The sequence below is a fragment of the Leopardus geoffroyi genome, chromosome B4 (assembly GCF_018350155.1).
Source record: "Leopardus geoffroyi isolate Oge1 chromosome B4, O.geoffroyi_Oge1_pat1.0, whole genome shotgun sequence".
NCBI classification, from domain to species: domain Eukaryota; kingdom Metazoa; phylum Chordata; class Mammalia; order Carnivora; family Felidae; genus Leopardus; species Leopardus geoffroyi.
In genome coordinates, this window is record NC_059341.1 from 88,077,342 (window position 1) to 88,094,015 (window position 16,674).

The 16,674-nt window shown below is 37.8% G+C and overlaps 1 protein-coding gene across 4 annotated transcripts in view; it reads right to left on the reverse strand.

Moving 5' to 3' along the window:
- The window catches only part of TAFA2 (TAFA chemokine like family member 2), a 495,541-nt gene that overhangs the window by 44,039 nt on the left and 434,828 nt on the right, over nucleotides 1-16,674 (reverse strand). For all 4 annotated transcript variants that reach the window (XR_006709583.1, XM_045467008.1, XM_045467007.1 and 1 more), the window contains exons 3-4: nucleotides 5,237-5,389; nucleotides 3,861-3,985 (exon numbers count right to left, since the gene is read on the reverse strand). Coding sequence is in view for 3 of the 4 variants with exons in the window: in XM_045467008.1 (XP_045322964.1) it covers nucleotides 3,861-3,985; nucleotides 5,237-5,389 (278 nt within the window). In the remaining variant the exon portion in view is untranslated. The remainder of the gene's footprint in view (nucleotides 1-3,860; nucleotides 3,986-5,236; nucleotides 5,390-16,674) is intronic.

The window sequence follows — 16,674 nt, forward strand, 5'->3', positions numbered from 1 at the left end:
CCACTTATATTCAGAGACAATAGAAAACTAGAGTTTTTATCTCCGTAATGCACTTTAAGTAAATTAGTATAGATGAAAGAATTCCAATTAAAAATCACCCAGAAAATTTCTTATGTGAAAAATAAATAGACCTAGGATTTATGATTCATAAAGATAATATTTCTAATGAAAATATAAAATCTTGCATATTATGAAGTTCATCTTTCTTTAGGTAAGAATCAGACTTAATGCTACATGACCATTGGCATTTAGAGTTTCGAGCCCATACCCAAGGCCATGGGCTCTGAATTCTAAAAGCAAAATGTGAGTTCCTTTAGGAGATGTTCCACAAAGAAAGAATTTCAAAACATTAAAATAAGTGAATCATAGTCTGTTTTTTTCTGAGGATCCAACAATGTTATCAAAGATTTTTTTTTTCCCTCAAATCTTACAGCTCTATAGCACCTTTCCCCCCTGCTACTTTTGTATGATAGAATTAGCGTATAATTATGTGCTCTTTCACACTGGAAAGACTATTCTTTTATTAATGACTCTTTGAAAAAGTTCTTTATTATTTATCTTTGAAAGTGAGTTTGAAATCAAAAGGCTCTCATGACTTTTCCTTTCCTTCTTTTGAGCTTAGGAGTTCTTAAAAGTAATACAATAGGTGGTTATGGATGTCACAGGCAGTCCTAAGTTTCCATTTTTAAGATGAGAAATCAGGTTCAGGAAACAAAAGTTGCATCCTCTTTTCCCTCCATATTAAATGTTTGAGGTGTCGAAGAACATGTATGCAAAATATTGATGTTCCAAAAAGGCTATTTGCCTTTTCTCTCCCTTGTCAGGACAAATAGAAAATGCGTCAGAACAATAAGAAGGGGGATATAATTCACATTTTATAGTAGGCAAATTCCAAATTAGTCTTAAATGAGGGATTCACCCAGCCCATAATCTATAGTCAATTCTGGAAGGTACCACTGTATCTCTGCGGAGGCTAAGCAAGCCTCATTGCTGTTTTTGGCTGACTGCTTTTTTTCTAACATTAGGCTTACCAGAGTACTCCAGATTGAATATGGGCAATTAAAAGGGAGGGTGTACATTATTGCAAATTTTAATCATTTCTCGGGCCATTTTGTTTGCAGTGATAATCCCACACGACCAACATATCTTGCATAAGAAACTCAAATGACTCTTGGATGCAAGCAGCTCTTCAGTTACTTTGTAACCTATTCCTGCTTAATTTCTTGGACTTTCCCCACTTGTGGCCAGGACCTGCCAAATCAGGGCTTCAGTGGCTGCTTGGCTTCCCACAGCCATGGCTAACTTATCAAAGACTGGCACATGAACAATAATGCCAATGACTCAAGTGATGATCAGAATCTTCTCAATTACACTGCTGCTATTTATGTATGGCAGGAACTCTCTCTGTCCAACACTTCCACTGTGTGCAAAGTAATACTGTGCCAGAACTATTTCAAAAATGTGTATCTCCTATGTTTTTGGTACTATTTCAGTGGAGAGAGAATAATAATAACCTGATGACCTTGGAAACTTTGTTTTTGAGGCCTCAGGGAAATTTACCCAAATTTTTTTGTGAGCCAAAAAACATTCCAAATTGCACATCTTTTTGCCTAGCCATTTGGAATGCCATGATATCCCTTTAGTTGGAAATGTCTACATAGCTGCATTCTCACCAGCCATCTTTTGCTTTTGAAGAAAAAAATAATAATTTACTTTGATTGTACGCAAGAAATTCCATCTTTCAAGATCACTGGTCTTATATATGATGGTTTTTCCTTTTTAAATGAGAATAGTTGCCTGAGTCCTCCCTCAAATATCTTCAGTGAGGTCCTCCTTTAACAGATCTTCAGGGCAAAAGAGACGAAATATAAACAGAAAGTACAAGCCACTATATGTGACATCACACCTTATAACTAAAACAAAATGGAGGATCTAGATATGGTCTTCCTCACTCACAAGTTCTTAGCCTGTCATCCAACTTGTTTAATTACATTATGAAAGCCAGTTAAACCTGAAGAATTTCAGAGACTCAATTTTACCCTTGGACCGCTGAGACTAGAGCCCAGCAGGGAGTGAAGCAACCACTTGTAAAACAATTTACTATGAGAATTTCCATCCCATGGTCTTGACCTTTTCATTTCAATGATCCAGAAAGTTAAAGGTCTACCTGATATGAATAGAACGATAGGAAACTTTCCTCACTATTACTTAGTTAAACTTAAGTTAAATTACCCAGTTTCAACGACGGTTTAAGAAATTAGATTCTGGAATGAGCCTGCTTGGTTTGAACTCTGGCTTCCCTGTTAATTAGCTGGCTGACCTTGGGAAGTCACTGAAGATTCTGAAACTTTGGTTTACTCATCTGTAAAAAGGAGATAATAACATTATCTTCCTCACTGGGCTGTTAAGAGGATTAAATGAGCTCAGTCACATGCGGTACTTTGTTCGGTTTATGGCATATGTTTTAAGTATCCAATAAATGTTAGCTTCCCCATGTCCACCGAAGTAATAAAAAGCTAAGTTTAGTTGTAGAGTGCTATTTTTTTTTTTTTAATTTGCTTCGGAATCTCAAATCTTCAGTGAATTTCCATGAGTGCTATTTTGGACTAAGAATTAACAGTGTTAGGAAGGAAATATTTCCATGCTATAAATAACTTATAAGGAAATTTTATATTGCCAGGATGTTTTTTAACAAATCAATATAGTTGATATCATGTGCTAACTGACTGAATAATACAATTATTCTAATTAACTGATCATGCAGTCTATGGGTTTTGTAAAAGTGTGTCAGCATTTAGTCAACAGATACAGTCATGAATAATTTGACAAAGTATAAAGTTATTTTTGCTGTTGGAAACTTAGTTTTGTGTATGTGTGAACAGTCAATGCACTAAACATGTTATTCAACAGACTGAATTATATATCTCATGGGATTTCAAAAATAATCTTGAATAGGTCCAGACAAGGTTTTTAAAAAAAACTGCTATTATTAAACACTATGGTAAATTAACCAGTCTCTGGTTTTATGTTACTATTTATAAAGTATCACCTTATATCATTATTCTGTTCTTGTCTCCAATTATCCAATTCTAATCAATAGTCTGCTTTCCCCTCAAAGCAAAAAGCAAAACAAGACAGAACTTTCATTTGCTGATTCTACAAAGAATTTAAATTCTGCCAGTCCAGAATATCCATGGAGCTAATTAGGAAATTAGAGAATAAATCTAACCATTGTTCACTTCTCTACCATGTCCCAGAAGTCAATCATTGCAAAACGAAATACATCATTGTCTGAAGAGTATTCCTTTCATATTGACCCTGAGATTTAGAAACTACTCTAGGTAACTCATTACAATGATTACAGAGTTAACCATTAGAAAACTATTTACTGACCCAGAAATCAGGGAGATCAAAATAATTACTTTCATGAAAATGAAAGAATCTTCACTGGGAAATTGAAATAAGGTTTGTTTTGGTTTTGGTTTTTTGGGTTTTTTTTTTTTTTCCCAGAATTTATTCAAATTACTGTCCATTAGAATTAAGGATTGGGGTTACCTTCCCAGCATTTAACATGATTCCTCAGGGGATTTCACATTACTGTAAGTATCTCATGAAGGAACAAATAACATTAATTTATTAAATAACATGACAGTTTATGGAAATCTATAGAAGATGTTATTCTGAGTGAAATAAAAATGTGCTATGAGAAAATGAATTAGGAAGAAAATGGAGGGGGTGGGCGGGAAATGTAGTATGGAAAACTCTTCATTCTACAACCATCACTTAACCATGTTACTACACTTTCCCATGCTCTATAAATTCAGAGACCTTTTGCTTTCCCAAGCTGGCTGTCCACTTACCCTAGTTGTTTTCACTTTATTCCCAGAGGAACAGCTCCATCCTTTCCGATCCGGAAGAACTTTACATTCCTCTCCCTCAAGACATGGCTGCATATGGCACCACCATTTCTGTTCCACTATTGAAGCTACAGGAGATAGAAAAATCAATTCAGTGTTTTCTATTTGGACTAGTTAATTCTCTGAATGTACATTTAAAGAGGAAAAAAGGGCACCAATTTTCCCCATCACTGGGTAGATTGGGTTTTGAAGCATGCTTCTCTTTTTGTCCAAAGGGGCTGAATCTTTCTAGATTTTCTGGCTAAAAGAATTTTTATTTTCTATTTTAGTTTATTGTGGTGAGAACACTTAACATGAGCTCTACTCTCTTAACAAATAGTATTGTTAATTATAGGCACATTGTTGAAGGATTTTTTCATGTGAACATATAGGCTTCATTGGAAAGAGACTTCTGTAGGCATATGTGTGAAATTATTTACCTAAACATATAAAAAAATAAACCTATTACCAGTTCATAGTATTTTAGAATCAGTGTAATATTTCCCACAAGTAGGCTAAAATTAGGAGGCTATTAGAATTAATGTAATTGGGGGGGATTTTGTTCTTGTATTTTTTTTAATTTTATTTTTTATTTTTTAAAATTTACATCCAAATTAGTTAGCATATAGTGAAACAATGATTTCAGGAGTAGATTCCTTAATGCCCCTTACCCATTTAGCCCATCCCCCCCTTCCCACAACCCCTCCAGCAACCCTCAGAATTAATGTAATTATTTTAATGTGGGCAGTAACCATCATCACAAGGAATGAACCATGCTAATATGAGTACTTAATTATCTATGATAATATCAATTAAATAGACCCATACAAAGATTTATCTCCTATTGTAATTAGGTGAACCCTCCAATAAAGAAATTAATATTTTGATGGATCTCCATAAAAATCAATATTTCATGTGAATTTAATCTACAACTACAACTTTGCTCATTTGTATGGTGCTTATTTTTTCATTCTTAAGAACCATCCATGGGTTCTTAGGCAACCATACTGTTTAATCCATTATTTTCATCCTTCCTTTCCCAATTAATTTACATACATAAGCCCTTCACTGGCAAATCAGTATTTCATGGTATCAAAGTAAGAAACACATGGACTTGTCGGAACCTCATTATAATGCCTTATTACAAAACGGAGTAAGGTCTTCGACCTCCTTCCAAAGGATTTCAGATTTCAGAATACCCCCCAAATAATCTCTGTACAACCACATGATTTATGGTATGGTCCCTCAGGATTGACCATAGTCAACAGCATTGTAGTGGGGTTCCAGTTCTAATGAGTCACCAGCTATACAACCACAAGAAGCAATGGAAGAAGTCGCACCATCCACACAAGATGGAGCTGCTCGCGTGGTGCCTGCCACCTGTCCGGGGAAGCAGGAACACTTGACCGTCTGTGATCGCTCTTCTATCTTGTTCTTATTACAGCATCTGTGGAGTGCCACCACCTCACAAGTGCCCGTTTTAACATGGTGAGCTGCACAAACAAAAACAAGAGATAAGGCAACGCTGAGAAAGCCTTGGATACTCCCGCCCCTTTTTAATTAGAAGTGCATTAAATATTGCTCTATAAGGGACCCACCATGCATGAAACTAGAAATACAATGATGCTGACTCCATAATGCAGATTTGATTTCTTTTCTAAATGTGGTAGGACCATTTCTGTCAGTAAATGCTTGGTGAAGCAGGAACAAAAAGTGACCAGATTAGGATGAGCTGTTAGAACAGTCTGAAATACAGAGGCAATATGTGGTGCCATCAAAAACATACTTATTTGCATAGGACTTTCTGTCCAACAAAGAAGAGTAAAGCCATAGACAAGGTATCCTGCAGTGGGGCTAAGAGCAGACCTGGTCTCAAAGTGGGGGAGGAGGGATTAAGGTTATGTTGTTCTTCTAGGGATGAGTGCAAAGGCCAGAAATGGAACCTCTTTTCAGGAAGAAAGTACAGGGTGGAACCCATCTTCTAGGTATTCTTCTGCCCAGTTTCCCTGGGCATGAATTAATTGGGAATTCTTCAAGTTGCTGCCATTTTCCTGAAAGTCCCAGCCAGCTTCAGACCTGAAAATCATTTCTTTCAGTTCCTCCTGAGGGAACAACTGCCACCAATAGCAACAACTGTCGCCAGAATGTGGATGGATTTATATCTAGCCTGGAAGCCCCATCCAACCAGCTTTAAGTTTCCCCGACCCATGGCGTTAACCTGGCAGTAAGGCTACTGAATGGTTTGGGTGCTTGAGAATTTTGGACCTCACTTATCACGTTACATTAGGGTTCTAGTTTGCCCTCACTTTTTTGCAGCATTTCATCTTCAAAGTATTAACCCTACTGTGAAATTATAAAGAAGTTTCATCTGCTAAAAATAACAAATTTAAAATCAAACATCTGTTGAAACACTATGCTTTCAGAAATTTAAAAAATGTGATTGATATAAAAAGCACATCTGAAGTTGTTTAATGTTATAAACATATCGAGGCCCATTTTGTAAATGAGATCAGTACATCATATATTTATATTAATCTTCCCCTTGGGTATGAGTATCACTGTGCTGTAACTCAGGTTAGATACCTTCCTTAGATTTTTCTTGTGAGAGAGAACAAATCACACATATTGTCAACATCATCCCTCTATGTGAGACCAAGAAAGTTGGGTGTGACATACAGCTTTGACATGCGATTCTCAAAAGAATTTGCAAGAAGCAGATACCATTTCCAATGTCATAAAGATCTTCCTGCCACTGAAGATACAAATGGGGATGTCTCGGTGTTTGATTCAAACAGAAGGCTATCTGTGGGAAAGTTAAAAACTTGAGAGCGAGACTTCTTTCTTCTTATGCTCTAGAAAACATTTTCTTAGCTAAGGATGATTCAGTTTGTTTTAATTTATTGAATGCTTCACATTATGTCATACAAGTCCATATACTGCTTTCTATACTGCACTTCACTTAATCAGATTTTATTTGAGTCAATATCACACCTGAGGTATGTTTCTGAGTACTGGGGCTACAACAACGAAAAGGCAGGACATAAAGCCAATACTAGATTTTTAAGCTCCTGGAAGGAATTTCTGTAGGATAGGTGAGAGTAGAGAGGGAAATTATATTTTTGTAAGTCTCAGAGAAGACTTCTGTGAGTTAATCTAATGATGACCTGAGTGAGAAGAAAGCATCTATTATGAAGATCTAGGAAAGGAAGAGCATTCCAAAGAAAAGCAGCAGTAAGTGACAGGGAACTGAAATGGGGAAATGTGTGCTGTGTTCCCAGGTTACAGTGTGGCTGAACAGTTGAGAGGTCTATGGAACTGTGTCAGAAATGTAGGAAGATCAAGTGGGGGCTGGGATGCTGCAGTGTGGGGACTGGATTTCACAAGGGAAATACTCTGGGTGGATATGGTACCATCTCATAAATGCTTTAGAAGTTTGCTCAGACTGTTCTTTAAATAATGGACTGAAGAAAGCAAGAGTGCGATCAGGGAGACCAGTTACAAAGAGTTTGTAAGAGTCTCAAAGATAAAGGATAGGACTTAGGCTATACTAATAGCAGCAGAGTTGGGGAGAAGTGGAAGATTAGGAGTATTTCCCTGTAGAGCTGTCTGACTTGTTAGGGGATTGAATGTGAGCTGTGAGTGAAGGAGGAATTAGGATTCCTCCTCAGCTTGTCCTGAACAATTAGAAGTTGGTAAATTGGTGTTCCTGCAAATTGATGTTTGCCAGATGGGAGATTGGGGGGTGGGGGGTTGAAATAGGTGAAGGTACATTCATCATGATGAGCACTGAGCAATGTGTAGGACTGTTCAATCATTATACTGTATACCTGAAACTAATACAGCACTGTATGTTAACTATACACGAACCATACACATATATAGTGGTGGTTCTGGCAGATAGAGAAAGCCTGGGAATAGGGGGGTCTGGCAATAGCTGGGTGGGGTTAAGACATCTATAGTTCTGTATTGTCAGTGTTAAATTTGAGATTATTACAAGGCACCCAAGTAGCTATGTAAATCAGGCAGTGGCATTTATGAAGCAGAGCTTAGGGAAGAGATCTGGGCTGCAGATACATACTTAAGAAATCTAGACTCATAGGTGATATTTAAAGCCACAGACTAAACCAAATTACCATGGAAAAGTTGCCGTGAGAGAAGGGAAAGAATAGTCAAAAAAAACTCAGTCCTAAATGGGGAAGACACCAATAAAGACTGACAAAGAGCAGTGCATTAGGTAAGAGAAAAAGACCATGGGATGAAAGCATGAAAAACCAAAAACTAAAATGTTTCAAGAAGGAGGGGCTTGATCAGCTTTGTCAAGTGCTGCTGAAAGGTTCAATAAGCAAAGAGACATCACTGTCCATTAAAAAAGTAATATCATGTACTAGCCTTGAAAACCAGAGTAGCTGGGTTCAAACGTAAGCTCCTCCGAAAAGCTGTGTGACCTTGGGCAAATTATTCAGTGTCTCTGAATAGCATTTTTTTTTCCTATCTAAAAGAGGGATACTAACAGCACCATCTTTATAGGGTTGGTTTGAGGCTAAAATGAGTTAATGGATATAAAGTATTTAGAGCACTGCCTGCCTTATAGTAGGCACTCTGTGTTAGCTATTGTTAGCATTTGATCACAGTAAAAATCATTTTAGAGGCATGATGAAAATAAAAGCATGATTAAAGTAAGTGTATTGGAGAATGGGATGTAAAACAGTGCAATTATACAAATTTCTTCGAAGAAGCTTTTCTGTTAAGGGAAGAAGGAAGCGAGCAATAGTTGGAATGAAACATGGTGTCAAGGGAATTTTTTTTTTTTAATGGATGCCATAAAGGCATGCTTGCTTGCTGGAACGATCTGGTAGAGAAACGCACAATATAGGAAAGAAGATGGGTAATTACAAAAGAATGTTCTTGAGAAGGCAGAAGGAATTGAGACTCGGGGCACTTGGGGGGTTAACAATAAATTGATGTGAAAATAATCCATTTTAACAAGAGTGAAGGTCGGATGTGTAGCTACCAAGGCAGGTAGGTGTGAGTAGACTGGGCGGTGAGGACGTGAGGCAGTTTCTTATCCGATTTCATCTAATTTTGCCATGAAATATGAGAGCTGCTTGAAAAGAAAAAAGAGGATATACAATAGTTATCTGAGAAAGAGGGAAAGTAATTGTACTGGGAAGGAGTAGGAGGATTGCCTGAGGGAGCTGGCTGGTGCACACTGTAAACTGCAGAGGACGTGGCAGGATGCAAGAAGGGCTGGGATTTCAGAGTGGAATGGAGAAGACCCTCTCTGTCATCATTATTTGGGATCCTTGGACTTCTGATAGTGAATCAGGAAAACGGAGATGTAGGTCATGAGATCAGCCCTACAAGTCTTTGAATGGAAGCCAGGCTGGAGGTAAGAGATTATTAGTGACTCTGTTCAGCACTGAGCTGAGACAGCTCTGGGGACAGCCTGAGGTGGTGGGGGTTCTGGCCCCTTCCACAGTACAATGGCAACCAGGAGCACAGAACAGCAGGCCACTGACCTCTCCCCTGAAAGAAGAGGCACTATTTCAGCACTCACAAAAGCCATTTTACCGTCTTTGTTATAAGGAGAGTTTATCATACACTGGAAAGGGATGGACAGGCAAAAACTCTGCATCTGGTTTCCCCTTCCCAATGCCAGCACCAAAATTCATTTCTACGTTGCCTGATAAGAACTATAAAAGGATAAAGTAGTTGTGGTAGTCATAATAAACATTAGTACTGACTGCCAAATATTTCTGGTTCTCTCTTCTGGACACACGGTAATATTGTACTTTTCCACCTCATTAACTTTAGATGTGGTGATGTGACTTGCTCTGGCCAATGAAATGAAAGCTCAAGTAAAATGAAAGCAGTCACTTATGAGCAAAAGCAAAGGATATCATCTGTGTGGCCGCTTTAAAAGCTAGTGTGTAATTCACTACATTCCTCCCTACCAGCCCGAGCCACCAAATCTGTTCTTAACAGTGGGAACTACATCAACCTGAGTCTCCAAGTGAAGAGACATGAAGCAGAGTCCCCACCAACCATGATGGACCTGAGTGGGAAATAAGCCTTGAGTTGTTAGAAGGCTCTAAAATTTTGAGGTTGTTGTGGTTACTGCGTCAAAACTTAGCCTGCCCTGAGGACATAGTAGTACTTTCTACCACATCCTAGATTGTTTAGTAGGATATATTTTTCAGAATGCATTAGTTGGAGGATAAACCAGTGAAGCATCATATCTCAAAACATATTCTAGCTTCTATCTGAGTCAATGCAAAATGCATAAAGGAAAGTGTTTATACATTATATAAAGGACTGCAGAGAATTATTCCATGATTGGATAATTACATTGGCTAGGTTTGATATGTGAGGACTCTAGTGAAGGAAGTTATGCTTTCTTGTCTGAGGAGAAAGGAGGTAAAATGATGCCCATATGGCATAATAAAGAGGAGGAGAAGGCAGGAGCTGCACTGGGAAGACTGACAGACATGTCCTCCCCCTCAGAAAACATGGTACTAAATATGAAGAGATTAATAATAAAGCTGACCAGGAAGAGCAAGCCTGACAGACACGGGCTTTGCTGCTGTGACCTTTCTCTTCATTGAGGAAAGAAAAGAAAATGTACAGACATACAGGTTGAGTTTCCTGGTGAGAAATGAGACTGAGTAAAAACATCTCTCTCAGCGTTTGTTCTTCTTATTAAAATTGAAGTTGTAAAGCTTCTTTTGTGGAGAAATGAGAGAGTGTTAATTAACCTTTTTAAAATAGAATAGATGATAGGTAAGTGGATGGATGGATGGATAATATACTCACAGTGTTTGAAGGCATGGGTAGGAAGAATATGGCCCAGTACGTTCTCATACAAGCCGGTAAATATGCCAAGTGAAACAAGACACCTCAAAATGCGGAAGTGAAACTTCTAGCAGAATTTAGTTCATCTAAGCATGGCCGGTATATACATATACATAGTTTTCTTATTTATCTATATGTCTAACATCTTATGATAACCAGATTCTTATATACAAAGACTAATTTTTCATGTAAACTGCCCAGCATGTGATACGTGTTTAATAAATGGTAAACAAGCAATTTAAGAAAATAAAACTAATTCCCGTGGTTTTCCTTAAAAGGTTAATGAGACTGTAGGAAATTCCAGCAGTTACTAGAATTCTCTACACAGATCCAGACAGAGCTCCATGATAAACTAACCTAATCAAATATTAGGGCTTTCCAAATTAACAAAATAGGCTTCACAGACAGTTAGCATCATATTAAAATAATGCAAGACCCCCTGGAGAAGATTTAAATGAAAAAAGAACAAACAAACAATTTTCTTCATGTCACAATTCCCAAGTCAGGCACAAGCAAATAAAAAACACCTTTCTTCTATTCTATTTTTTCCTCCCTGGATGTGATGCATGAACACCAAGTGTTGCCTCCTACATTTTTGCGAAAGGATGCTAGAGACACATAACTCTTATGAAACATTAATTCTTATGAAAACAGGGATATCAAGTTTTACACAGCTCTAATTGTTGCCTTCCAAGGTTATTACCCTATATCTCATTTCAACAATAGGATCATTAGCCTAGAGTACCCCCAGAACATGACCTTAAGATAGAAAAGAAAATGTGCAGACATCCAGGTTGAGTTTCCTGGTGAGAAACTCACCTTGCCTTACAGGGCAACTGGGTGGCTCAGTCGGTTAAGTGTCTGACTTCAGCTCAGGCCATGAACTCATGGTTCATGAGTTCAAGCCCCACACTGGGCTCTGCACTGACAATGCAGGAGCCTGCCTGGGATTCTCTCTCTCCCTCTCTCTCTCTCTGTCCATCCCCCACTTGCTTGCACTCTCTCTCTTTCAAGAAAAATAAACTTTAAAAAAAAAGATACTGCCTCTTAAATCATGTCTCAAGACTCCTGAAAGTTTTCTAAAGCTATTGTGACTGGTAAATTCTGTGGCATGAAGTCCTATAAGGAATTTTAGCAAACGTTTGTTGTTTTCAACTACTTTTTTACCTACTGAAAGGAATTTCTCCAGAGGGGGGGAAAATGGAATGAAATAACATTTGCTCTGTATGCATGCATAGCTTTTTAAAAATTATATGGCCATACACATAATTATGTATGTATATGTATATACATATATATATATACACACACAAGCCTTGTAAAAATTATGCCCATACACATAATTATATATGTGTGTGTGTGTGTATATATATATATATATATATATACACACACACACATACATATATATATACACACACGTAGGTTTATACATATGTTAATATGGTCACATTTTATTCATCAACTGTGAATCAGCTATAAACATATGGGTATGAAAAATTGGTACACCATAGAATATTTATGCAAATCATTTTACCTTGAGTAGTGTTTGCTGGCCTTAGGTTAATAAGAGCACAGAGCTACACATATCACATTCTCTATATATGAATTATTTGTTCACTCTGAAAACAATGTATAAAATAATGATTACTGCTACCATTTATTGAATATTCACGGTATGCCAGGCATTATTCCATTTTATCATTACAACAACCACTGGAGAAGAAGATAAAATTATCCCCAATTTACAAATGAAGAAGCTGAGTCCCAGAAATATTAAGTAAAATAGCTAGTAAGAGAAAAACCAGAGATGAGAATCCAGGCAGTCTGCTTTCAGAAACCATCATCTTAAACACTATCCTACAGTGCCTTTTCTATAATGCTCCACACGCATCAACAATCTCCAGTTCCAGATGACTGGAGGAATACAGGACATGTTCCCCCACAAGTGATGCTTGGTAGCCTCAAAGGGACATGGGCTCTGGAGCTCAAATACCCCAGTCCAGGTCTTGCTATACCTACACTGTACTTGAGTAAGCCCTTAAGCAAATCCATTCACCAAAGAACTGCTTCGTACATCTCTAAAATGGCTCCGCAAAGTCCTTGTGAAGACTGCATGAGACAATTTATATGAAACTGCTTTTAAATTGTACAGCATTACTGCAATATTAATTAAATTTGTTTTTACTATTAATGTAATTAACGAATACAAAATGATGGAACATATATAAGTTACAAAGACACAACGGCTAGGGAAAATTATCTACATTTTCTAAAAGTTCTAATTTGATATTTCAAAAAATCTATATATATACTTAATTGTGTTGACATGAGATGCATGTAAAAAAATACTTAATTTGACATGTAAGCTACAGAACAGAGTAAATTTAGCATCAAGTTGTGAATTTGTTCCTAGTTGGTTTCCTTTCCATTAGATTTCAGTTCTTATTTGTATTCTGATTTGTCTCATTGATTCCAAAATTTTGTTTGTCTCTGTACACTCCTATTTAATAGTTTTACCCAGCTTGACTAGCTCCCCGGAGAGTCTGCATTACACCTTCTAAGCAGAAATAAAGCATCACCTACATGCACCAATAGACATCTGAAATGCAAGCTAGTTAGTGGATTTAGGTTGCTGTAAATCACTTTGAATGGAAAAAATGTGCTGAAACAAAAACTTCTTAGGACAGCTAATTTCTCACTTTAATTCATTAGAAGGAGAAAACAGGGCACATTTTTAGACTTTCATGCTGAAGCAATCTAATTAAAAGAAATGGTTATTTAAAGAGCTCAATGAAATTTCAAAAGTTCACATAATTTATGAAGTCAAAATGATCAGGGAGGAAATAGCCAAGTGCTGGTGACATTTTTACAAAGCCTGTTTTCTAAAACTGCTCCGTTTTTATCTGAAAAACAGTCATTGGGGGAAAAAAGATTGCCACTAAAGGATAATAACCCCACTAACGGTACCATTTCTATTAAGAGAAAGCTCTCAACCAGAGGATGTCCACCAATCTATTTTAAGAGAAAGAGGTAGAACAGAAGAAGATCCACTCTTGAGAGAATTTTAGACACGTTGCCCCTCAACTCAATCATGAACATCTTCTACATCCACATTCTTTTAATATTTATTTATTTTTGAGAGACAGAGAATGCACACATGTGAGCAATTGTGAATGAGCAGGGGAGAGGCAGAGAGGAAGGGAGAGAGAATCCCAAGCAGGCTCCACATTATCATTTTGGAGCTCTACATAGGACTCCATCCCACAAATTGTGAGATCATGACCTGAGCTGAAACCAAGAGGATGCTTAACTGACTGAGCCATCCAGGCACCCCTACATCCACATTTTAAATGAGAATTGATGTGAGGGAGACAAACCTCACAGAATAGTGGTCTCTTTATAAACTGTCCAGAACTTCTGCTGGTAATGCCTGCTCTGAAGAACAGAATCTGGACGGATCAAATCCCTCTGGCTGGAAATTTGAAATGAAAGCCACCAAACTGCCACATGGAAATGGGCACTTGAGCCAAAGGTCATCTGGCATTCAGAATCAGGTGACCCACGGAGAGATGTGTGTATGTGTCACGGTGATGGGACTCCAAGGAAGCAGACGAGAAACGGAACTAAGCACAGATACAAAGCGAGGTTAGAGATAAGAGAATGAGTAGTCCGACAAGCTGCCTTGGTGTTTGCCCTTCCTCAGATCTTCCTGAAAATTTTCCTGCATTCCTGAAGTACTTTAGAGAATAAGTTTCAATGAACCTCTTTTTTTTCCCGAGGTAATTTCATGATGTTTGTGTTCTTTGACCCAAAAATGTGCTGACCAGGGTAATTCTCTCTTTTTTTCTAACTGAAGTTATTATTAACAAAAGCTAATTATCAGCTAGAATTATCTCTGTCCCCACTTATAAGAGCAGGAGACAAGTGTCTACCTTTTCAAAGTATGATCCAAGAAATGCCCAATCCACTTTCTACATTTCCCTCATAATGAAAATTCGACATTTCAAGTCATGACCCTGAGGCCATCTTGAATTGCTCAGACAGGAAAATGGCCTGTTGTGCTTTTTTAAATGTTTCTAATGTCAAACGTTTAAAAGCAGATTTTCTGCTTAATCCCAAATTACATACACATTTAAAAAATGTGAAGAATCAGAACATCCCCAATTCCTATAAACTATAAGAGTCATGCTGTTCTTTTATGATTAATAATATTCCTGTGAGTGTCCCTGGGAGGGAGGGTAGCACAGCCCAAGAGCTTCTTGAGGAAAATGACATGATGAGTAGAAAAGCAGGCACAAGAAAGCTGGGATATTTGGGCTCTCATGAATAGTTCTCTGTCTCTGAAGAGTGTAATGTGGAGTAGGTCATTTAGGTCTCTGGGTATCTTTCCTCTCCTGCAAAATGAAGAAATCAGACTAGTTTTAGTGGTAATTTAGAATTGAAAGTTCCTTCCAATTCTAAAATTCTTGGAATTTATGAAATGACTGTTTCATTATAATGGGTACAATATATTAGACCTATCAGAAAATGAAAGTCAAAGTAAAAGATTTTTTAACTGCTTCAAACTAACATAAATTAAGTCTATTAATTCACTGAACTTAATGAGAAACTGAGAAGGGAGTTTATGAAATTTATATTTTGAATATATTTCTTATCTGTGTGAAGTCACAAATCTTAACTACACAGAATAATATGCACTATAAAGTCAACCTGCATCCTTATATTGTTTTATGTACAGAACAGTTTGATTACTGTCAATTCCATGAAAGCAATCAAATCCAAAAGGTAACATAGCACAGTGGTTTGGGTGAGGATTTTTTTTAGATATTTGTTTTTAAGAGACAGAGAGTGTTAGCAGGGGAGGGGCAGAGAGAGAGAGGAAGAGAAACAACCCCAAGCAGGCTCCATGCTGTCAGTGCAGAGCCTGATGCAGGGCTCGATCCCAAGAACTGTGAGATCATGATCTTAGCCAAAATCAAGAGTCAGGTGCTTAACTTACTGAGCCACCCAGGAGTCCTGGGTGAGGATTCTGATGCCAGATGGTCTAGGCTCAAGCCCCGGCTTCAAAAGAGAGTGCCTAACTGTTCACCAAGCCTTCTTTTTCTTTTCTTCTGGGCATACAACTAGACTGACTACATTTTCTATTCTTTCTTGCATGTGACACATGGAATATAGGCAGAAGTTATATGTCTTCAAAACCAGGTCTATAAAAACCTACTTTGTCAGCCACTCTCCCTCTTCTTTCATATAGATGTCAGTGCTAAAGGTGACCTTGAAGAGCTACCATCAGCCTGTGACCCTGAATGACTGTATCAAGGAAAGATCCAGCCCCTGACACTAACTGGTTTCACATGCAGAAGAAAGAAGCTGTGTTAAGTCATTGAGATTTAGAGGTGTATCTGTTACAATAGCAAGTATTAACCAATATGCAATAATATTCCTATTATTGGAAATAGGAAAGAGTCAGGTAGAGCACAAATGCTTCTTAAGGGAGTTTATACAGTGAATCAAAAGAGCAGTGCTGTGTTTTGAATGTTTGTGTCCCTGCAAAAGTCAAATGTTAAAAAAGGTATGCCCAAGGTGATGGTATTAAGAGGTAACACCTTTTGGGGCGCCTGGGTGGCGCAGTCGGTTAAGCGTCCGACTTCAGCCAGGTCACGATCTTGCGGTCCGTGAGTTCGAGCCCCGCGTCAGGCTCTGGGCTGATGTCTCAGAGCCTGGAGCCTGTTTCCGATTCTGTGTCTCCCTCTCTCTCTGCCCCTCCCCCGTTCATGCTATGTCTCTCTCTGTCCCAAAAATAAATAAACGTTGAAAAAAAAAAAAACTTAAAAAAAAAAAAAAAAAAAAGAGGTAACACCTTTGGAAGTTGATTAAGTTTACTGCTGATACAAAAGAAGCCCCCGAGAGCTAGCTCACCCCTTTT